We start from the raw sequence: 23,219 nt of genomic DNA, 5'->3' as shown, positions 1-23,219 counted from the left end.
CACGAAGAAGTAACAACTCGTATTAATGCCCATGTCCTTTCACGTATTAAACATATTAATGCCCCTGTTATCCTTTCAATTATTGAATAATCTTTACTATTGAAGTTATTGCTAAACTAATGTAGCACCAAGCGAGCATTTTTATGTCTTGTGCAACAACAATAAATAGTCCACACAAATTAACTGAGTGAATTTGTTGAAAGAAAACTACGCTTGACCGAAGATACACACCCCTACAGATAACCATCATCTTCTACACTGCGTAGAACCACCTTACAAGAGACGATGTAAACCCATCTGAAGCTTAAAAAGAGGGTAGAACGCTTGAGAAAAGGAAATCCAATAGTAAATTTGGTTTAGAGCTACCCTGCATAATCTTCTAGGTAATGCTCAGTTTCATTGCATAGCTGTTTGAATTTCCCTGTGCTGGTGACAGATGCCCATAAATTTGTTACTTTTAATGTGACTTCTGAAGACATTGCAACCGTCCATCGGATAAATGCCCACATTTTGAACTAATTCTCATTTAGCCATTTTACAAAAAATGCTCTCGCAAGCTTTCCGAGCCTCGTAGTATCACTACGTGGTGGCCCCCATAAAAGTTGGCCCTCAGTGAATATAACATTTCCGGCTCAATCAATCTTTACTGATGCATATATAGTCCGCACAAACCAGAAACAGGCATAAAAGCCAATTGTGCCTGTCAGCACAAAAAAGGAGTAGGAGATGATAATCATATACCCGAAGTACAATACACCAGATACCAGCTTCGTTATCTCCAATTTGGTGAAAAAGTAGAAAGTAGCATAGAGCATAAGATACAATGCAGAAGACCCAGCAGTAAAGTATGCCCTCCACCACCAGTGGTAATCCTCGCTGCACAGTTGGAAATAGCAGAGCACAATTGTGATCTCTGCACAAGTGACAATAAGAATCAGAAACACGAGGAACAAAAACCCAAAGATATAATAAAACTGATTGAGCCATATGGAAGTGAGTATGAAGAAGAGCTCAATAAACACTGCCCCAAAGGGTAAAATGCCACCAATGAGCAATGAAAACGCCGGCTGCATGTACCAAGCCTGTTCTGGAATCTGTCGAGGGATTTTGTTGGTCTGTACTGGATCCTCAATGGCTGGTTTCTTATACCCAAAATAGCTTCCAACAAAAACCAGAGGAACAGAGATACCAAACCATAAGAACACTAAAGCAAACATAGTGCCAAAAGGCACAGCACCAGAGGACTTTTCACCCCAGATCAATGTATTCAAAATGAAGAAGAGAGTGAACATGATGCCAGGGAACATGAAAGCTGTCTTAAGCGTGTTCTTCTTCCATTCTGCACCCTTAAACATCTTGTATAATCTGGCAGACGTATAGCCAGCAAACAGCCCCATAAACACCCATAATAGCAGCATAGCAGTCATCAAACCACCCCTGTTGGCTGGAGATAGGAAGCCAAGTAATGCAAACATCATTGTCACCAGTGTCATTCCAAAAAATTGCACACCTGATCCAACATAAACACAGAGTAGACCAGCACAAGTGGGAGGCCTGAACACATCTCCATGGACTAATTTCCATCCTGTTTCTTCTTGTGCTTCATCCTGTGTTTCAAGCTGATTGTACTTAGAAATGTCTCGATAAAGGGTACGCATCATTATCATAGCTACCATGCCTGATAGAAACAAGACAATCATGAGGGAATTTATGATGGAGAACCAATGGATTTGATCATCTGACATATTGAGGTATGTGTCCCACCGTGATGTCCATTTGATATCACTTGGCTGGAGAAAGCAACAACATACACAAAGTAAGCATGTATGATATTTGGCATCAAGGCACTTCTGTAATCACGCAGAAACAAACTCCAAACATAAAACAAAATTCCATGCTGCATCAGTACCACGAATGAGACATCATATGTGAAGATAATCTCTTGTCCTTCCTCCACCTCCTGCAAAGGCATGGAAGTGCTCACATAAACTTTGGCACTTGGATCGCAAGTTTTCAAGCGAGACTTAGAAGAATCCCAAGGCCTCACATAGTCATGCTTCACACTGCAACCAAACGAATGCCAGTTGTCTGTTGTCCTCAAAGAAAACTTGCAGGTAGACAAATAAAGACAAAGCTAGACTACATATACCTTTGTAAGACTAGAATACATACAATTATACAAATTTAGATTTTTTGTTGTTCTAAAGACCAAAAATCTACACAGAAAATAAAAGAGAAACGAAAGAGAAGAAAAAAGAGGTAACAAAAACTTTTTGAAAAACAAAAGGAAGACATACCTAGCAAGCAAAGCAACACCTATGTCGTCATCAGTGCCCAAGCATAAGCAGCTATACTGGGTTTCTAAAGACCCGCGGAGTCTCTTGGGCAAACCCAGTGCTTACTAAAATACGTCAAATAAACAAAAGAGAAAGAAAACAAGAAAGGAAGAAGAAAGGAAGAAGGTGACAAAGCTAGACTACATTTGAAAATCATAAGACTACACTTACTTAATAAGGCAATGCCGCGTGCGTTTGTGTGTGGTGGTGGTGGTGGTGGTGGAGATCGTGCAACCACGGTAGTCACTTGAGTCAATCAAGGGCTATAGGGTCTATGTAAAGCCATCACCTAAGAGTCCATAAGATTGGATCATTAGGATCATGTTGTGTTAAATCATATAATCAACACCCACTAAAAGGGATGATAATCTCACAAGAGAACCATGGCCCCACACCAATAGAGGCCTTACCACGAGTCCTATCGTTAGGATCATGTTGTGTTAAACCATAATAATCAACCCCCATTAAATACTCTCACAAGAGAACCACGAGTTGTCATTAACAATCCAAGCAACCACCACCGTGCTATCACAGACAACCACCTTGCTGTCACAATTGCTTGGGGAGTGCTGAGTATGCACACCAAAGGAGGTCTTCAATTGGACCCATCTACCCATATTAGAAGGTTCCCCCTTTTAATGGCTTCCTCTTATTTAAAACGAAGTAGAAAATCTAAATAAGGTCCTCACACAGCTAGTCTCATAGATCAGCGTGAATGCGACATGTACCCCCTAATTATACGTCCCCTCTTCCATTTTCACATTTAAACCCACCCTTAGCACACACTCTTGATTGCCTTGCAGAAGGGAGATGCTACGAGTCCCTCAGCACTATCTGTTGATACCTCCCAAGAAGGGAGATGCTACGAGGATGCAACTCAGACGTTTGAAAGTGGGGTAAACCCTATTGCAACAACCAGCTCCAGGGTCATAGTCTACCTCAAACTAGAAGTCTCAATAATGGAGGGAGATTTTGAACACCAATTCGCCCAAGAAGTCGCTCAAACTTGCTGCCATGACAAGTTATATGCAAGGACAAAGAGCTCCTACCATAATGCAGGACCCAACCATGCCTCCACAAGTCGTTGAAATTACCAAGCTCAATCTTCTCTTACTCTTCCTAACCCAATTCGACAAGAAACTTTTGTTCCCACCTAGCCAAATACCTTAACTTGGGCACAGCATTGGATTTCCAAGACTTTGATAGATCTCCCAAGGTTGAAGCAATTAGAAAGAAGCTCTCTTTATTTTCAAGCTCAGCCCTATACTAAGGAGGACAAGTTATACATTGGAAGAATCAAGCTGACAAAGGAAGCTCTACATTGGTCTAAGTCATGCAAAGTAGAATTTAAATACGCTTCATCCTCATAAAACCACATGGGATTTTGGCAAGCTTTCTTGCTATTGCCAAATCCCATAAAGACGTGACGGGTGCCCACAAATCTGAGCAGCTACAAATGCAATGTACATTGAGAGAGAAGTTTTTCATTCACTTTGGAGAATTGTATATATATCTTTTTTGGCTATCTACTTGGCTAAGGAAATATCCAGTTTTTGTGTGTTACAGTTTACTTATGTGCATATGTTGAAGTGTGATCTAGAGGTAGTATGGACCCAACTGGCAACCACACGGACGGGCTGGTCTATACATGCAGTGGGTGCTTTAATGCATGTGATCTGCGTTCACAATCAACCTGCCTCTATCCTCAACTCAGCCTCCTTGGAGATTTCATCACCAAACTCCACAAGCACAATGCAATAGGCTCCAAATGACACGGTCATTAGGCTTCCCCCTATCCAAAAGGTCTTCACTGCCATTCTCCAACCATTAAGAACTCCAAGACAACAAAAGAACCTAATCATGTAGCTGAAATTACTTCTTTTTTTAAAAATTAAACACACAAAGAATGCATATCCTAGTTCATCTTCTTGAGTTGCTTGCCATCACATCAATAGGGTCACACCCTATGCTGCGTATCTAATCTTAGGGTTGCTAGGAGTAACCCAAAAAAGTTTTTTTAACCACAAGTGCCTCACGAGACTTTGATGACTCCTCTTGTCAGACTTCTTGTAGTCACATCCATAATGTCCAAGCTTGTGACAATAGAATTTCTCGCTTTTCCCATTTGAGTCTTCGCCCTCCCTCATCATCAGAGAACTACTTACTCTATAGAGACGATAGGCCTTCAATCTCTTTTGTTTTTCAACTCTTCTATTTCAACCTTATTCATCCAATAAGACGCTCTACATGGAGGAGAAAATTATTTATTCTCTGCCCATACTCTACAATGAATATGCCTACTCTATGTTCAGTTCACACATCCATATACCAATGTTGGCTGAATGGATAGCATTTACTCTTGGTTCTATGTTGTCTCGGGATGAGGAGGTAGAGGCCTCACCCTCTTGCTTGGATGCTTTTCCTTTTCCTTTTACAGAATTGGTTTGGCTAATAGAGTAGGACATTTAAGCCTTGGATGCCGTGGCTTATGTTTCTTACATCCGAAACATTTTTTCTTCCTAATTAGCTCATTGTCAATTATGGAAGAAAATGGTATCCATCCAAGACGTGATTGGTTGTTAACATTTTATACAATAGCTTTCTCTTTTTCTTTTTCAAAGATTTCCGAGGATTCAATTTCCTCTCAGCAATCTCAACGAATTTAGTTAGGTCTTTCAAGGTGGTTGGGTTAAACATTTCAACCTCATACCTCACTTTCGGGGTTAGGGCTGCTAAATACTTTTTCCTTCTATCATCCTCACTCTTCTTTTTTTTTTGCCGAAAAAACAGTGCTAATTATATTACTTCGAAAACAAGATACATGAGGTCAGCATTGCAACTAACGGGCTGCGTTCACAAATCGGACGCAGCCCAAAAGGTAACAAAAAAGTAAAGCCCTCTCTCACGGAGGGATCAGGCGAGTGTGAATGAACAGCCAGAGAGGTGGTGAGTAGCGCCACTGAAGGCCCTGCGAAGTATGCTTGAAGAAAAGGCCCTGTGTGTCCCAAAACCGAAAGAAACGTCTCCGCTTCTCCCGGCCGGCCCGGGAGTCTCCCTGTATCTGGTCCCACTGGCCTCTGAGGGTGTGTATAATCTCACTCCAGATGTCAGTCATGATCTGGACAGTCGATAAGGAGGTGCCATCGAGGATCTGCGCGCGCGAGGTCAAAATGTGCCATCCTGCGATGCTCCTAATAATCTCCCAGACTGGCTGCCTCTCCTGAGATCATGTGCCAGCCTCTGCCAGGTGCGGCGGAATGCTCTCGAGCGGCCCCCACGTCCCCTGTGTGATAAGGAACGTGGGGTCCTGCTGACATGCCTGGAACAAGTGATGAAAACCAGGTGCGGTGCTGCACCAACAGAACGCGCCTCAAGTGATCAAACCTAGCTCCAGTGCTGCGCGAGTAAGGATCCCAAAGGTCCACCTCCACACTTCTTGGACGCGAGTGCAGCTCCATAGGCAGTGTTTTGGTGACTCCTCGTCCTCATGACAGATCTGACAACGTCCGTCCTGACCTGTCTGTCGCAACCAGCTCCCCACTGGAAGACCTTTGTGGGTGAGAAGCCACAGGAAGTAGGAGATCTTCCGCGGCCGCCAGCTCTCCCACAAGGCCTTCCATAAGGCCTGCAAAAATAACCTGGAGATACCCTGAGCATACCAACTGGGCCGCTGGGTGGGAGGACGGCTCTGCATCCTCCTGAGAACTCGCCTGTCCAATGTCGTGCTGTAGGCAAAGAAAGAGGTCGGCCCCTGACCTGTCACAATCTCTCGCCATCTCCACTCTCCTGGGTCCCAATCAAGCTCTGACAAGGCCCGCCCCTCCCAGAGCCAGAGTCGCCAAAGTTGCAGCTGATCCTACTCTATGCTAGGATCGATCCGCCAAACCTTCCCCACGAGGCCTACGACCCGAACCCTCTGCCATGGGAGTAGGGGATCGATGAGCACATCCTCTCTCCTGAGTCGGCCGTCCCCCATAACCGCGAAGAAGAAAACAGAGGAGTCGTCCATCCGACCTGCAACCACCAGTGGGATGCCACGGGGGGTGAACTGTCCCAACCAACGGTCATTACTAGGCATGAGGATCTGAAACTCGGGTGAAACCAACCAATCAGCTGGAATCGCTCCGTCTAACTCCGTACGTCTCGCCTGAGCTCCATGAGCACCTCCAGCTGCGTCTGCTAGATCAGCAGTCTCCAAATGTCTGTACGTGTCTCTCCAAACTCGAAGAGACCAGGCTGACCCCCGCATCCAGTCGTCCCACCTGATGTGTGATCTCTCCCCCACCTGAAGGCCCTCGGCATCTCTGACCTGATCGTTCCAGATAAGCAGCTGGCGATCGATCTCCTCCTGACAGCTACGAGGGGACTATATGAGACTGAGGCGGAGCTGCCTCCAAACCATGAGGAGGCTACGAACGAGTGGGGAGCGAAACTCAGTGAGCGGGACGGAAGTGAAGATCCACCTGAGGGATGGTAGCCACTCTCCACCTCGACGCGGGACACAAGAACCGATCCCCTGCTGAAGTAACATCTTCCACGTTTGCCCCCCCGGGGTCAAACCGCGGAAAACTAGCTTGCCCAGCAGGGCCTGACTCTGAAGCTCTGGATCGATGACCCCCAAGCCACCCTCAGCCTGCGGAAGAATGACTGTCTGCCAAGCAACCCTAGCTCTGGTATCTCTGAGACCATCCCCCGGACCACAGGAAGTTCCGAACCAACCTCCTAAGCTGTGCCACGCTGGATCTCGAGAAACACCAACAGGAAGCCACATACCAAGCCGTGGCTAGGAGGACCTGGTTGACTACCAGAGCACGACCTGCAAGAGAGAGCTTAGCAGTGCTCCAGAAAGTCACCTTCCGTCGAATGGAATCTAGCACCGGGAGAAACTGCTGAGCTGGCGTGATATCCAGGTCGACCTGAAAGCCGAGATATCTAGCTGTCTGTCCCCGCGGGATCCATCTGAAACCCAAAAACCTCTCCCACTGAGAGCACGCCCCGGAGTTTGTGAGAACTGATTTGTTCCAGTTAATTTTCGCACCGGCTGCCGAACAGAAGACCTCTAGGGCCATCCTCACCCTCTCCAGCATCATCTCATCATCCTGGACATACAGTGCTGTATCATCTGCATACTCCGAGTCCAGGAGCTCCGTGTCCTCCCTGAGGGAAAGGCGAACACCCCGGATCCCGGTAGACCTCGCCCGAAGGTAGTATGTCATAGCCTCGGCGAAGAAAAGAAACAGGTAAGGAGCAAGGGGGCAACCCTGACGCACTGATCTCTCCAAACGAAAACGCTCTCCCATCCTGCCGTCAATGATGACCCTGCTAGAAGCTGTCCTGTATAACGCTGAAATACCCTGAATCCATCCTGCTGGAAAACCTAGTCGCTCTAGAGTACCCTCCAGGAAGGACCAGTCCACTCGATCGTAGGCCTTCTCAAAGTCGAGAAGTAGGATGGCTAAATGTGACCCACTGTGCTGAGCCCACTCCGCCGCCTCTGAGAAGGTGAAGACATTATCCAGGATACTGCGATCCTGGACAAAGCCTGTCTGAGTGTCATGAATGAGGTCTGGAAGTAGAGGCCGAACTCTGGCGCTGATCATTTTGGCAAGGATTTTGTAAGCAGTGGTGAGAAGGGTGATCGGGTGCCACTGACGGATCTCTTGTCGATCTCCTTCCTTCGGGATGAGGCAAATCAGTCCCGAGGAGAGGCTCTCTGGCATATATCCGCTGCTGAAAATCCTCTGGAGAGCTGCTAGGAGGAGCTGATGGATCTGATCCCAAAAGGAGGTGAAGAAAGCTCGGGATAGCCCATCCTCGCCAGGGCATTTCTGCCCGTCGATGGTCATCAAGGCCTCCAACATCTCGTCCGTAGTGAACGGTGCCAACGTCGCCTGCATGCTGGGTTGGACCAGGGATGGATTGTGCCTCCACACCTCCTCACGGGAGCGTCGAGTGCGAGGGGCAAGCTGCTCCTGCTGAAAAAGAGTCCTGTAGAAGTTGGTAGCCAACCCCAAGACCTCACCCGTATCAGTAACGATGTGTCCCTCCGCTGTCCTGAGACTCCGTAGCTGATCACCTGCTGCTCTCTGACCATGCGTCCTGAAGAACTCCCTGCACATCCGATCGCCCTTCCGAGCCCAGAAAGAGAGACGTGATAGAAAAACTCTGAACGGCGCTGGAGAGTCTCCTCAAGAAGGACTCTGGCTCAAAGGGCCTGGATCCGAAGCTCCTCCGAGCCCGGGGCTGCCTGCTGGAGTCGCTGAATGGAAGCGAGGTCCCTCCGAAGAGCTCTCTCTGCCCCACCACTCCTGTCGAACCTGTAGGGCTGCGAGCTGGCAAATCTGGCTGGACTCCTGCAAAGCCTACGCCAACGAATCAGCCAGATCCACGCACTCGCCCCAATCTGTCCCATACGCTACCGATACTGCTGCGCACGTCCTCCCTCGAGAAGATGGAGTCGAAAATCCGGCACGAACGGGGGGAAAGGGCCTGAACTGCCGAGTCTAATGATAAGAGCACAGGCGCATGGTCAAAAAGTGTCGTCCCTGGAACTATACCCGCCTGACCGCCTCTGCTGATGGCCCAATCACTGACATAAAATCTATCCAGCCTCTCCAAGAGTCTGCCTCCTTCCCTGCGGAAGCCCCACGAGAAGTCCAAGCTCCCGTGCCAACGACGGAAGGACGGGTCTCTCCAGCTGTCCCTACCTCCTGTCGCGAAGATAAATGAGTCCCAAGCGGACTGCTCTGCCTGAGACATACCTGTAAACTCTGGTCCTCTGCCCTGCTGATCCTCCAAGGTCTCCAAATTGTTGAAGTCACCTCCAACAATCTAGGAATCCATGTCTGGGAGAATCCCTGTGAGTGTCCTCCAGAAGGTGGCTCTGCACCGGAGGTCTGTGGGAGCATAAATGTTGAGGATTCCTATTCTGGAACCCTCCAACTCCAGGCCTACCCAAAGGGCACGGCCTGGGATCAACGTGCCATGACCAAAAACTCCCTGGGCTAACTGCTCGCACACGGAAGTACACACCCTCCACTCCTCCCCTGTGCGCCGATCGAGGGCTCCCAATAAGTGTGAGAACGTCCCGGGAGAATCTTCCCGCAGCTATGGGAATGAGCCACAGAAAGCTTGTGCTCCTGGAGCAAAAGTATATCCAAACGACCAATCACTGCTGGCTGAAGTTCCTGTCTCAAAATGAGCTTCCTAGGACCACGGGTGCCAGAAGAATGAAACCCGTTCACATTCCAGGAGACAAGGTGTAGGCTCATGGTGAGGACTGGGAGGCTGCGAACAACTGTCTGCTCGCGACAGATGTCGATGAAGAAGCTGACATTTCAGAGTAGAGGCGCTGACGCTTATGAGAAGGTTTGGAGGGGGAGGCGGGGTCGTCCTGCCCGTTCTTCAACACCTTTAGCAAAGGCGAGAGGCCTTTGGTGCCATGAGCAAATGCTTTCTCGAGCCAACTCGAGATCTCTGAAGTAGTCATCCCGTAGAAGGCTCGGAGTTTCTGAGGGGTCCAGGCTCTGACATCCTGGGGGAGGGGCCATGACAGAGGGGACCTAAGGATCACAATCAATCTGAAGCGTTTGACGGCGCAATGCCACCGCAGGCGCACGTCACCCTCGGCGGACCACTGAGTCTCGAGAAGCTGTCCACCGGACGGGCCTATCCAGGAGCAAACCTGAGCGTGCGTCTGCTCTCTGAGAGCCTCCCAGACCGAGTCGTCTGTCCAAGTCTCGGTGCTGTCGCTGAGGAACATGAAAGCAAAGCTAGGGCCATCCCTCGGGGCCAAGGCTGCGATCTTCCCATCCTCCCCTTTACGGAGCAGGAAGATACTGATGTCGAGACAAGCAGGGAAGGTCCCAAGGTCGGCCACATCCAAGTAGTCCCAAGGGTCAGATCTGTAAAAGTCGCGAGGAAGCTCTCTCTCCTGAAGCTGAGACCCACCAGAGTCTGCAACTGAGGGGCTAGCGGACAGGGAAGCCTGCTCTAGTGGTGGTGTAGATTCAGGGTGTCCTGCCTGTGGAGGGAAAGGGGGAGGTGGCTGGGGGGTAGGCAACTCAGACTCCACGGAGGCGACTAGCGGGAGGGGGTGGAGGAGGGGGAGTGGGGGCTGCCCTCGACTGAGGAACCATCGGTACAGCTGACACTGCAGGAGAGCTGAGAGAGGCGGGGGGGATGGGGCTGCACCTGGGAATGGGACTGAGAAGGAAGAGGAGGAGACTGAAGAGGAGGAAGAGGCGGGGGCTGAAGCTGCGGGTCGGGAAGAGGGGGGGTGCGACTGGGGAAGGGGCTGGGACTGAGTGGAAAGGGACTGGGGAGCGAAAGAGAGGGGGACCTGAGGCTGTGGAGGGCGGGCTACCGTCGAAGAAGAAGCTCTCCCAGGACCCTGGGACGGCTGCTTGTCAGGTCTCTGAGGTGATGCTGCAGGTTGGGTAACCTCTGCCTCCTTGCCTTTATCGAAAATCTTCTTGTTCTTTCCTCTTTTCCTTCTGACCTCAGTCCAACCGCCAGCTAACTCTGGACCGCGGCTGCCTCTGCTCCTCCTGACGTGGCTGCCCGGAGGGAGAGAGGGAGGGGACGGAGGGGGAGGGGACGGGGGGAGCCGAGAGGAACTGGCGAATCGTGGACAAATAGCAGCCAAGTGCCCAAAGCCGTGACACCTCAAGCACTGGCCTAGCTGTCCGATGACTACCATGCTCTGGGTTATGGTCGGCATCTGTCACAATCTCGATCACTGCAGGGAGAGTCGCAGGGTCCGCCACAACCACACGGACTCGGGGGGCTCCTGCCGTAGTCACCGCGTCGGCGAAAGTGTCATGCATGACCCAGCCAAAGTGGGAGCCCAGGTCCCTGACAATCGGCCGCAGCTCAACAGCAAGACCTGGAAAAACTAGCGTCACTGGATGGCGAGGTATGCGGAACCGAGCATCAAAATCCGCTGCACTGAATCCACGGTACCAAGGGACTATCATAATGATCTTTCCATCCACAGAAGTGGGGGAACCAGCAATCAGGTTGCTCGCAGCTTTCGCATTGGAGAGTTTGAGCCAGAAGATGCCCCTTCCCATAAGGGCCACCTCCTCAATGTGACCGTCCTCTAGCATGAGAGTGGACTGAAGCCAGTTCCTGATGGCTGATCTAGAGGGGGAATGTCCAATGACTCTGCCATAGACAGAGGTAAGAACAAAGTCATTGGCAACCTCCTCAACCCGAGACGATTGTTGCTCTGTCAAGATAACGCGGTAGGCATCTGGAGAGGGAGGGTCCGTCTGGGCCTCCGGTTCCGGGTAGGGAGCCACCATACGCCAAGACAAACTGCGAGACCTCCGATGAAGAAGAGGCTGCCACCCAAAAAGGGAGGGATAGATGCGGGGGGGTGGAGCCTGGGTGTGAAGAAGATGGGTGAGGCGAACCGGGGCGACGTGAGTCGGGTGGGGGAAGCGGAGGCGCAGGCGAGAGCGGAGACGGAGAGCGGGAAGGATGGAGGACAGAGGGCGGTGAAAACGAGGGCGGGAGGCCGAGAGGCGGGGGTGGCGGGGGTGGGGCTGAGGATGGAGGGCGGGTAAGGTGAAGAGGCGGAAGAGGGAGTGGGGCGAGGCGGGGCGAGAGGAGGACGGGAGGGGGCGGGACGGAAGGGGGAAGCGAAGGGACGGGACGGAAGGGCGGGAGACAGGCGTAGCGAGGGGACGGGGGGTGAAGCGGGGGACGGGGGGGAGCGAAGCGGGGGGGCGGGGGGCGGGGGGAGCGAAGCGGGGGGGCGGGGGGGTGAGGCGGAGAGGCTAGGGGGGGTGAGGCGTAGCGAGGGGGCGGGGCGGGGTGGGGCGGAGGAGCGAGGGGGATGAGGGCGGAGAGGCGAGGGGTGAGGGCAGGGGAGGGCGGGTGAAGGCGCAGCGGGGTGAGGCGAAGGGACGAGGGAGTGAGAGCGGAGAGGCGAGGGGGTGAGGACGGAGGGGCGAGGGGGTGAGCGGAGGGGCGAGGGGGTGAGAGCGGAGAGGCGAGGGGGTGCAGGCGGCCGAGGCGGGGGTGAGGTGTTCATGTACCATCTCAGCTGAGACATAAGCTTGATGACAAGGCAATCAAATGCATATTTATTGGTTACAGCCAGGAGAGCAGAGGGTATCGGTTATATCAACCAAATACTGGGAAGATTATTGTCAGTAGAGATGTGATCTTTGCTGAACGTTCAGCTTCTCCTCTTGTGGACTGCAAAGCAAAGCCAGATGTTGGCATGTTTGATGCCTTTGAATCTTGGTTACCTCTGCCATCATCAGAAGAGGATTTTGACCAGCAACATGAGCCTCCTGTAGGCCCTCCACTAAGCAATAATCAGCCACAACCTCATGCTGATTTGCAAGTTTCTCTTCCAGCACAAAATGATCCCACTACTCATGATGCAGTCATTGAAGAAAGAGCTGTCAATAGACAGCAAAGGCAAGTTCCCAGATGGCTTCTTGATACATTGAGGGACAGCAAACAAGATCAGCCTTTTGCTGCCCGGACAAGATCAGGGAATAGACAGCATGGTCACTTTCTTGAGTTTGCACTCCTTGCTACAGCTTGCAATGGAGAGTCTCTGTGCCATAAAGATGCTTTTGACAGCAAAGAGTGGATGGATGCAATGAAAGCTGAGTTACAATCTATTGCCCAAAATGACACATGGGAGCTAATAGATCTCCCTCCTGGCAAGCATGCCATTGGAACGCGGTGGGTCTACAAACTAAAAAGGAAATCTGATGGCAGCATAGATCGATACAAAGCCCATCTTGTTGCAAAAGGGTATGCCCAACAACAAGGCATTGACTTTGAGGAGACATTTGCTCCCACATCCAGGATTACTACCATTAGATGTGTCATTGCCATTGCAGCCCATCATCATTGGCAAGTGCACCAACTTGACATCAAGACCGCTTTTCTTCATGGGGATCTGCAGGAAGAAGTCTATGTCACACAGCCTCCTGGCTTTGAGGTTGTTAATTCTGAAAATAAGGTATGCCGGCTTAGAAAAGCCCTTTATGGTTTGAAGCAGGCACCCAGGGCATGGTATGCCAAAATTCATGCACACGTACTATCCCTTGGTTTTCATAATAGTCCCACAGAACCCACTCTTTATGTCCGTGGGAGTGGATCTGATTTTTTAGTGCTGATTTTATATGTGGATGATATGCTCATCACGGGCCCAGATACTCAGCAAATTGCAGCTTTCAAGGCTGATTTGCAGCAGATTTTTGACATGATAGACATGGGACGGCTCCATTATTATTTGGGCATTCAGTTTGCTCATGTTGAGGGGGGTATCATGATGTCTCAGTCCAAGTATATTGGACAGCTCCTTGATCGTTTTCAGTTTGAGGATTGCAAGCCAATCTCTACTCCAGTGGACCCTGGCTTCAAATTCTCAGCTCATGATGGGAGCCCACCATGTGATATCACTCTTTATCAGCAAGCTGTTGGATGCCTTATTTATTTATGTCACACCAGACCTGACTTGCAGTATGCAGTATCTCAGCTCAGCAGATTCATGCACATGCCCAGTTCACAGCATTGGCAGGCAGTGAAGAGAGTCTTCAGATATCTCAAAGGCACTCAGGATTTAGCCCTCTTCTATGGTGATCAGGGTTCACTTACCATGCATGCTTACACGGATAGTGACTGGGCAGGATGTTCCGACACCAGAGTGTCACATACTGGCAATTGTTTTTTGCTTGGCACTTCATGTATCTCTTGGCTCAGCAAGAAGCAACCAACAGTTGCCACGTCTAGCTGTGAGGCTGAGTACAGGGCAGCTTTCACCGCTACAGTAGAGTGTGTTTGGCTTCAACAGTTACTTACAGATCTTGGTATTTGCCAGACATCCTCCACTATTGTCTACACTGACAGCCAGAGTGCTTTGGCCATTGCGCATAACCCAGTGTTTCATGTGCGTACCAAGCATATGAAAGTTCACTATCATTATGTTCGGGAGCGGTTGTCAGCAGGAGACATAGAGTTGTCCTATCTTCCCACAGAGGACAACATAGCACATATGTTTACAAAGGCACTTCCTCGTCCCAAGTTCGAAGTCTTCCGACAGGCTTTGCACTTGGTTCCCTTTGTTACATGATCTGACATCCCTTGTACATTCATAGGTGGCTATATCCTTTTGGATGAACATGTGCCACCATGACCAAAAACTACCAGGTATTTTGAGACGTTTCCAAAGTACTTCAGCCCATCCCATGGAGGGGGGTTTGTAGGCCATCCTCTGGTGGTTCTAGTGATGCCCTATAGGCCATGGTATGTGCCTTGTAGGCATAAGTGTAGGCACTTGTAGTGTTAGTGCCTTTTAGGCCACATAGGACACTTAGTCATATGTGACACCTAGGACACTTAGTCCTAGGTCTAGGTACAAGTGCCTTTTAGGCCACATAGGACACTTAGTCATATGTGACACCTAGGACACTTAGTCATATGTGACACCTAGGACACTTAGTCCTAGGTCTAGGTACAAGTACCTTGTACTTAGATTTATTCATCATCTAAGTTTGACGTGACGGCTGAACTATCGTGCGACTCTTTAGCTACCTGCACTCTCTCTCTCTCTCTCTTTGCCTATCGATCCTACACCTCTTGCACTTGGATTATAATCCATGTGTACAAGATTTTGAGTTAAAGGCGTAAACTCAACGCCTTGCTCTTGGATGGACTCATTTCTCCCTTCATTTCTAAAGGAAAACTCCCTATCAAGAGATTCTTGAAGGAGAGATGAAGGTAATTCTATACATGGGTTATCATACTCAATATGTGTATAACTCTCATCTACATTATCCTCTTCAAGAGGAGGTGATGGTGTTCTCTCCCTATCTCCTTCTGGTAGTGGAGGAAAAAGGACAAGTTCATTATTAAATATCCCTTCTCCTTCCATTCTTTCCTTTTCATAATACAAGAGAGAAAATGACTTGCTGTAATTTCAAAAAAGGGGTTTATTTTAAGCAAAATTCAAAAGTTGTAGAGTTGGTGGTACTTATCCGACTCCCGCTTCACTTGTGTCAAAAACCACTTAAAATGACCTCTTCTTCCTTCTCTTTTAGCCTTTCTTCCTTGTTTTTATGCTATAAACCGGTACACTCCGTTTGGGCTATACTTGTTTTGAGTGGATTGGAGCTCTAGATACCATTATAGGGGGTACTTGGTGGGTGGATCACCCCCTTAAAATCTTGTTCCAATCCGATTTTTCATTGTGGAGAACGGGACGAGGTCTCTTTTCCTCGCGGTTTAAGGGTTTTAAGGGTCTATTCGCACAAGAAGGGTCACCCCGTTAGAACACCCTGTTCCCCGTCCAAAGACCAAAAAATTCACAGAAAGCCCTTACCTCAGGGGCTCCAAATTTCAGGGTTTCCGAGGCAAAGAGAGAGCCTTCTCTCAGAGTCGGCCTTTACAGCCATCCTTCCTTATGTCGAGCTTCGTCGAATCTCGGCCAAGACACTGTTTCGTCTTCGTACGGGGTTGTCACGCACCTTGCCTCCATCCCGCTCTCCGCACGCATGGCCTTTATGCGCAACTCTTCCACTGTGCCTTTCGTGCAGTCTTCTCAATGCGCCGCCTTCTCGCGGCTCCCTCCCGTGCACGCTGCTGTCCCGCACGCTTGTGCCCTCCATAGTGCTTGCTTTTTCTCCTCCTTTTCCTATCTCGCTAGTGGATTGTCGCTGCTCTGATACCAAATGTGGATAAATGAGAGGTTTAGGTCCAAGAGAAGTCAAAGAACCTTAGAATCCAAAGTTGGTCATTGGTTGGCTTTAAAAATTGCCCCACTAGAGGGGGCAATGGGGGCAAATTAGGGGGATGCCACGTAGCATTGCATTTTCCCCACAGAGAGTTTTGAAGCCCACAATGATGGATGCCTGTGATTGTATGACTGCACGGAGTGTTCATGACTACTGACGTACGATTCTACGAAGCTTTGGAGTCCTTGTTAGTACGGCCAGGTACGACTATTGGTACGAAAGATACATATGAGTGGTACGGACGCTGACATACGGATTGCAAGTACAACGCCTATGTACAAGATGTATGTACGGAGTGGTGCAACGGGCTGTGTGTACGGCTTGTAGAGGTATGGCCTACGTACGGTCCAAGGATACGTTCAGCGCACGTAAGGTTGAAAGTAGCCTGACGCAGGGCCGAGGGCTTGGCTGAGCACACAAGGATTCTCTACCCTCTCCAATTGTGAATTGACAGAGAAGAGTTGGCTGGTCTCATTGAACCTCTTGTCACAAGAAGCCTGCTCAGTGGCTAGTTTTTCTTCTTGTTGCAATCTCCTCTTGATGCTAGCTGAGTAAACAAGCTTTCTTTCTCTCTAATCTAAGCGGGTAGATGGCCAAGTGATTCTTGGCTGTGCGGACAGCTACTTGTGAGGCAAGATGGAAAGTTGCTTCCAAATGGGTATGCATTAGCTCGTGAATGAGCTTGGGTTGAGCTCCGGGCCGGTAAAGGGTTCACTCACGCTTTCTAGTGATTGCCATTGAGCAGTGAGCTGAGTTTCTGGAGGGACTTGCTTGGCAGGGTGATTCACAACGAATGCTTGCAGAGCAAGTTCATGTTTTTAAGGATTGTGGGTAGGCTACTTATGCTTTCACCCATTGTTTAGATATTCCATCGTTGATGTCTGAGAAGTGTGTGGCCCTACATGGGCCCATTGTTTGGGTATTCCAATGAGTCAGTGAACACTTGTGGCTGTATGATAAGTGTGGCCCTACATGGGCTGCTAGTAGCACCTTGTGAAAATCCACACTTTTCGAGAATGCAAATGTGTGCAATGCATGCAGAATTTGAATGCCGATTGGCCCTCCAATGGGGAAGAGCGCCCTCGTGAGAGTACTTGTTTCTATTTCGACCTACATGCGAGGTGGGAGAGAGATGAGGGACGAATGCAATGTGGTAGAGAGAATGCAACGTGAGATTCACAATGAAAGGGTGATACTCTTTCATTAATGTCCCTTGAGATCACTCAAGTTCCATCTTCCCATTTACACCTTCCCTTAGCCTATGACCCATGCATCTACCATTCAATGCACCTTAATGCACCCTTCCCTTCCTATTGCCCCTAGGACCTAGACACGTGTGTGCACATTTTTATTAATAGAATAAGTATCACATGTCCAAATTCGATGCCGTCTCAAGCTGTGGCTCCAGCTCGACTAGTCCTATCTACTTGGATGATCCAACAAATCGGTCGGTGTCCATCATAAATACAAATACATGTTACACCATTGGCGTATAACATAATAATAATGTTTTAATGTCTACTAATCACAGATTAGTAATTTCTCTTGTCATGACACAGCTCCCAAGTAAATATGCAGTGTTTGCACTGAAATGGATGCCTATGGTCATTTGGGTGTGACAGCAGGGCCCAACAGGGCTAATGGTTGGAATTCGAATGCCTACTAAGAGTGGGGAGAGCACTGAATGCAAGTGGGATCGAATTCATTGTGTATCCTATTTGTTGGCATTGCCAGGTAGCATGTTTTGTGTGGAAATATGTTTTTGGTTTCTCTAGGAGATAGGTCACATGCAAGCAGTGGTTGCTAGGCAAATGGCACATCGTAGATACACGAGAATCCATGCGTGAGATGGAAAGTATCTTGGTACGGGTGTGACTGCCATAGTATTTGGTGTTGTGCTGCAAGTTCACTTAAGCGAAACAGTTTGATGTATCAAGATGTATTCTGCCCATAGGGTGAGAGACTATAGGTAGTGGCGGTCCTGAACAATGGAGAAAGCTCTTGTATGCTTTCTAATTGGGCGCTATGGGAAACTGTGTGGCCAAGTGTGGTTACTAGTGACAATTCCTTGCTGTGTGCAAGCTTCTTGGATTAGGGATGAAGACCTACTGCCAGGATTGGTGAGAGCAATGAACAGTAAAGGCTATGCAAGGTATGTGGATGCCCAATGGGATGTGGAATGACCTAGATGTAAGAAAAAATGTATCCTTTATGTAGCCTGGAATTCTGGACCTCTCACTCAATTAAAGAAACACCGTAAAAGGCGCCAAGGTTTGGGGCGAATCTGTGTCTTTGTCTTGGTGCAAGGGCACTCTAGCTCCCAATCTACCAATTATACTTTTGCTGAATTGTTGATAAAACACTGTTGTCTTGTTATTAGTTAGTTCTACTGCCCTATAATTTATTGCAACCTGGTTTCAATGCGCATCTCCTAGCCAAATTGCCAACAATAGGTAACACCTGATTCCAAAGCGATAGGACTGTCCTACAAGCTTCAGGGTGAGTGGTAAGATAGCGAAGGAAAGAGAGAAGGCTTATTCTAGAGCTCTAGGAAACTTCCGTTGACGATAATTGCATGTAGTCCGAAAACACTACCTATGATAAGAGTTTAACATGTTTGATTATTAGTTGAGGACATCTGAAAACTAATTAAGAGGGAATGTCATGACATAAGTAGCCAGTATTTCCCAAATTAGTATGCTAATCAATGCAAATCAAGAGAAGAAAGTTGGTTCAGACGGCTCTAAAATCGTTGACATATTGATTGAGAAAGGGAAGGAAAAGGTAATGTTAAGTCATAGGTCATTGCCTAGGGGTAAAAAGGGGATTAGAACAATTAAATTGTGGGGAGAGCGGTCAAGGAACCTTAGAAATTCTAGTACTTAAGCCTTAAGGCCTAAGGATTAACCTAGGTCTCAGAGAGAAGTGAAAGGGCACATCTAATGAGGTGTGACCACTTATGTGATCACATCCCATCTTCCACCCCTTCTATTGGAAGGAGGCTTCTCTCTCATACAAGGGTAACACATGGCTAAGAGAGCAACTAAAATAAGTCCTAGGCACATAGTTAGAATAGGAAAAGGAAAGAAAATACCCGCCGTAGAGCTCATAGGAGCACTTACTGCAGCATCAAGACTATAGAAGGGCCTATAAATCGGCTATAGAGTCTTAGTTTCTCAACAAATGGAGTGCAAATCGAAAATTCAAGGAGATTTAGGAAACCTTGCCGGATCATTCATCCCATATACTTTACTTCAAGATAGTCCACGGTTCCAAAACAATTTCCACCAACTGAATGTGTGGGATCACTCCATTTGAGGTAGTCCGAATAATCATGAACGCCTCAAAATCCATCTCCCAACGTTACTAGGTCTACAGGGGTTATTGCCTTCCCTGTTGCATCCAATGTGGCTTGGGGCTTCAGCTCCTCCACACCCATTGACCAACTTCCATATCTTCTATGCCATCATGTGCTTCTTGATCTTCACTTTCACAAAAAACACGCTGCAGCAATTTAACTTGCCCTAAGTTTAGAATAAGCATGTGTAAAGTGATCAAATCAAAAAAAAAGTTGAAGGATCAAACTGAAATTAACACATACCGCAACCTTACTTACAAAATGGATTCACCTATCTTGGTCACCTTCCTTCTCACAAAGGTCCTTGTCCTTCAAGTGTCAAACACTATGAATTGCTTACTAAAGCAAATCCCTATAGCAAAATGATGGGTGCCCATGGATCATACTACCCCTAGATCACACCTCAACATCGAGCATAAGTAAACTAGCACATATACAACCCTGCAAATTTGCACAACCAAGCAAATAGTATAAATAGATGTGTATATCATGGATGGTTCAAGTATAAAACGTGGCTCTTTGCGTACCTCACACCTATACCTACCTACTTCTCAAATGTAGCACCACAAGAGGGCCTTATGGTTTCTTATCTTGTTGCAACACTCCTTCGTGCATGTAACATTTAGTAAAACACTAGGGCAGCCAAGAGGACCCCTATTTCATGTGGGCTACATTGTAATAGGTTTCCATTTACAGTTCTTTATAGTGTGATCGATTGAACATTTGGCATCTCGTGAAGCCACATGTCATCTCTAAAAAGTAACGTCATCTCTCTAAAAAGCATCTTACCTCCCTTATCCAAAAAAGCATTGTCGTAACAAGCTCTGTTCTTGTACTTTCAAAGTATGATTCCACTCTCTTTATGGTTGAAGGAATAACACTAGCTACTGCTTACGAACCCCATATAAGATGATGCCCTCTTATCGAGTTTAGAAATTAATGCTCAATTTGCATACTCACTAGTGTCATTTATGGACCAACGAATGGTCGATATTCAAAACTGACGTTAGTTAAGCTCAACATGGACATATCCTTACAATGGGAGCCCCAAAAAAGGGCCCACCACATGACACTGCCACATCATCACATTGTTTACCTTTGGCTGCGATTTCTTTGACTTGCCTTTAGGGAGTTTTGAGTGAGGTGTCAGGGTGAGAGCACGTTAATTTTTTTGGTAAAGACATGACCATAAGCGTGGGACTTAAATCTCCCCTCAAAAGCCAATCCAAACGTCAATGACCTTCAGCCAACGATAACAAGAAATAACAAGTAAATGTCAAATAAGAGCCACCTCTCACCCCAAATAAAAATGTGATAACGTTCCCCCTCAATGTGATAACGTTCCTATGATACCGATGTCAACATGAAAACACACCAAACCCAAAGATGAAGAAAACTTTGACTTAGGACCAAAGGCAAGCTAAATAGGACGTTCACATTGACAGACCAGGTTCGGCAAAAAATTCTCCTTCAAATAAACGAATAGCCTGCACCAAGCTTTTAGCAAAGATAAAGTCATACATCACACCTGTAAGGAATAACCTTGAAACCAACGATTCGAGAAATGGCCGTTTTAGGATCCTCATGAAAAAGAACCTCAAAGCTAAGATGGTTGTGAATGAGATATTTGTCTTCCTCTTTCTAGCACACAAAAAAACCATTTCAAATCAAATACAGGAGACATTTCAAAGAATCTCTAAAACAATGCATATCATCATCCCATTTCCTTCTTTCAAAGAATAATGCCTTACCATGCCCTTTGCCTTCTTGAATCCTACAGGAAAACCTCGCTCGTAAACAACCACATTAGAGCTGCCCTCTTGCCTTTGTCTCTTGACTGCAAGAGGTAGGTTGTCCAAAATCCTGAAACCGTTAAAATGGCTCCATTAAAGAAATCGATGAACTCCATTAGAGAAATGGATAAAGGCATATTATACCCCATCTTCTACATTTTAGCTGGACTTACATATTGACTCGGTAGTCTTCCTCAATTTTTTCTTTAAACTTTTTTGCCTCGTTAGCATCAAGCTTGTCGATCTTGCAAACGAAATTGCAGTATGTGTCCTCTCTCATTTGAAACTGCCGTGAACACGCCAGAAAGAGCAAATTAAACCCCACACAATTTAAGGAAACCCACGATCTTCCTAGGCGCATAGCTGTGAGCCAAAACAGCTAGCTACTAAGAGTATCATGACAATCAGCGCTACCACCATCTGTAAAACCTGAATATCGTCATGTCACCTTGTAGGGTGAGTTTTCGATGCGATCCCCTCGGAGGACTTCGCCAAGATTCTCTGCGCTGTTAAGAATTTGGTGGGGTTTACAATAAGGAAGGTCGTAGTAAACGTACGGCAACTGTGTTTTAGTGGAAGTCAGCTTGTTCACCTTCACGTTCAAGTCATCCCCCTGTTGGAATCACAAGACCAAAAAAACTGGGATAAACTTGCGACCGTGCGGCTCTGCTATGGATTCAAACCAAAACAATCACCATAAGCTTAGCGGTTGGAAAACCCAAACAGATCAAACTTTTGAAAACCCAAAAAGCCAGGGACGAAACACATCGTGTCTGTGAGCTGCGCAGAACCCAGCAGCTAAATGAAAGTCTAAGGAAGCGGAGAAGGACTGGGTATCACCTTGTTGAAGTCGAGAGGAGCGACGCCGGGAAGGTAGAAAGCGTTAGAGATAGGGAGGGCGAGCAGGGCCAAAAGGGGCAAGAGCAACGAGGCCGTAGCCGTAACCTCCGCCATAGCCATTGAATGAAGCTCCCTCACGAACATCCAAAGAAAAGAAGCGCACCATGTAGGAAGCAAAGGTGGCCGTGTTAAGTTAGAAGTACCATGTTACTAACTTAGCGGCTTAGCACATGTCTTATTCCCATCCCACCATGTGCTAACAAAAAAAGAACTAAGAAGAGGACACATGGAGTCCTTTCATGTGTTTAGGAGGTAGGGATCACTTGGGGACAAGGACACTTGTCATCCTCCCATGTTTTGGAATCCCTAAAAAAGGGGAACCCATTCTGGTTGCCAAGGTCTAGAGGCCATGGTTCAGGATGGGAGAAAAAGTGGCTACTCCCATTCTAAATCCATGCTAGACCTAGACCATTTGGTCTAGGATGGGTGTAATGATGACAAAAAGATTCTCATCCTAAACCCATGCTAGCCCCATCCATGTGATAAGGCCCTAAGAAGCAAAGGTGGCCATTTGAATCACCACACCTCTTATCTATTCTTTTATTTCTATTTCTATTCTATCTATCTATTCTTTGTTTCTTTCTTCTTCTTCTTCTATCTTCTATTCTTTAAGGACACTGTCACACACACCTTATGATGTGGCAAGAGTATGGAGGTTCGGGGATGAATTTTAGAGGTTTGGGGGAGGAGGAGGGAGGTTTGGGGAGAGAGGAGAAGAAGGAGAGCATCACATGGCACTCCAGACAGTGGTGCATGCAGTCCCAGAGAGCACATCACATGCAGCAAATGAGGTGGCGTAGTAGCTGATGACGTGGCACGATGTGGTGCTACAATAGATGACATGGCACATACACAGATGATGTGGCGCAGCGCGTTGTAGCAGACTGCATGAACTCTACCTCGCAACGAATGGCATGAGCGTGGACTAGCCATGCATTGAACTCATCGCCACGGCACATATCGTGCATGATCTTGAAGGCTGTGCAGTCAGCAAACATGGTCCAATCTAATGTGGCGCCTCTAACACACGGACAGACTGGTAGACAAGGGCCAACGGGACACGTGC

General features: G+C 47.8%; 1 protein-coding gene across 1 annotated transcript; it reads right to left on the bottom strand.

Moving 5' to 3' along the window:
* Nucleotides 1-223: 223 nt before the first annotated feature.
* Nucleotides 224-22,265, bottom strand: LOC147881361 (transmembrane 9 superfamily member 7-like). Its single transcript, XM_087402313.1, has 7 exons — nt 22,094-22,265; nt 21,702-21,866; nt 21,427-21,539; nt 21,212-21,323; nt 20,989-21,101; nt 1,910-2,063; nt 224-1,790 (listed from the first exon to the last, which is right to left on the bottom strand). Exons 1-7 carry the CDS (start codon nt 22,235-22,237, stop codon nt 633-635), a joined length of 1,959 nt encoding a protein of 652 aa, XP_087258439.1. The 5' UTR covers nt 22,238-22,265; the 3' UTR covers nt 224-632.
* Between the last annotated feature and the right edge of the window lie 954 nt (nt 22,266-23,219).

The sequence above is a fragment of the Dipteris shenzhenensis genome, chromosome 31 (genome assembly GCF_047967505.1).
Source record: "Dipteris shenzhenensis isolate YYH24624 ecotype China chromosome 31, Dip_SZ_1.0, whole genome shotgun sequence".
Classification (NCBI taxonomy): domain Eukaryota; kingdom Viridiplantae; phylum Streptophyta; class Polypodiopsida; order Gleicheniales; family Dipteridaceae; genus Dipteris; species Dipteris shenzhenensis.
Note: the sequence above shows the minus strand (reverse complement) of the source record. Positions and strands in the feature narration are given on the sequence as shown.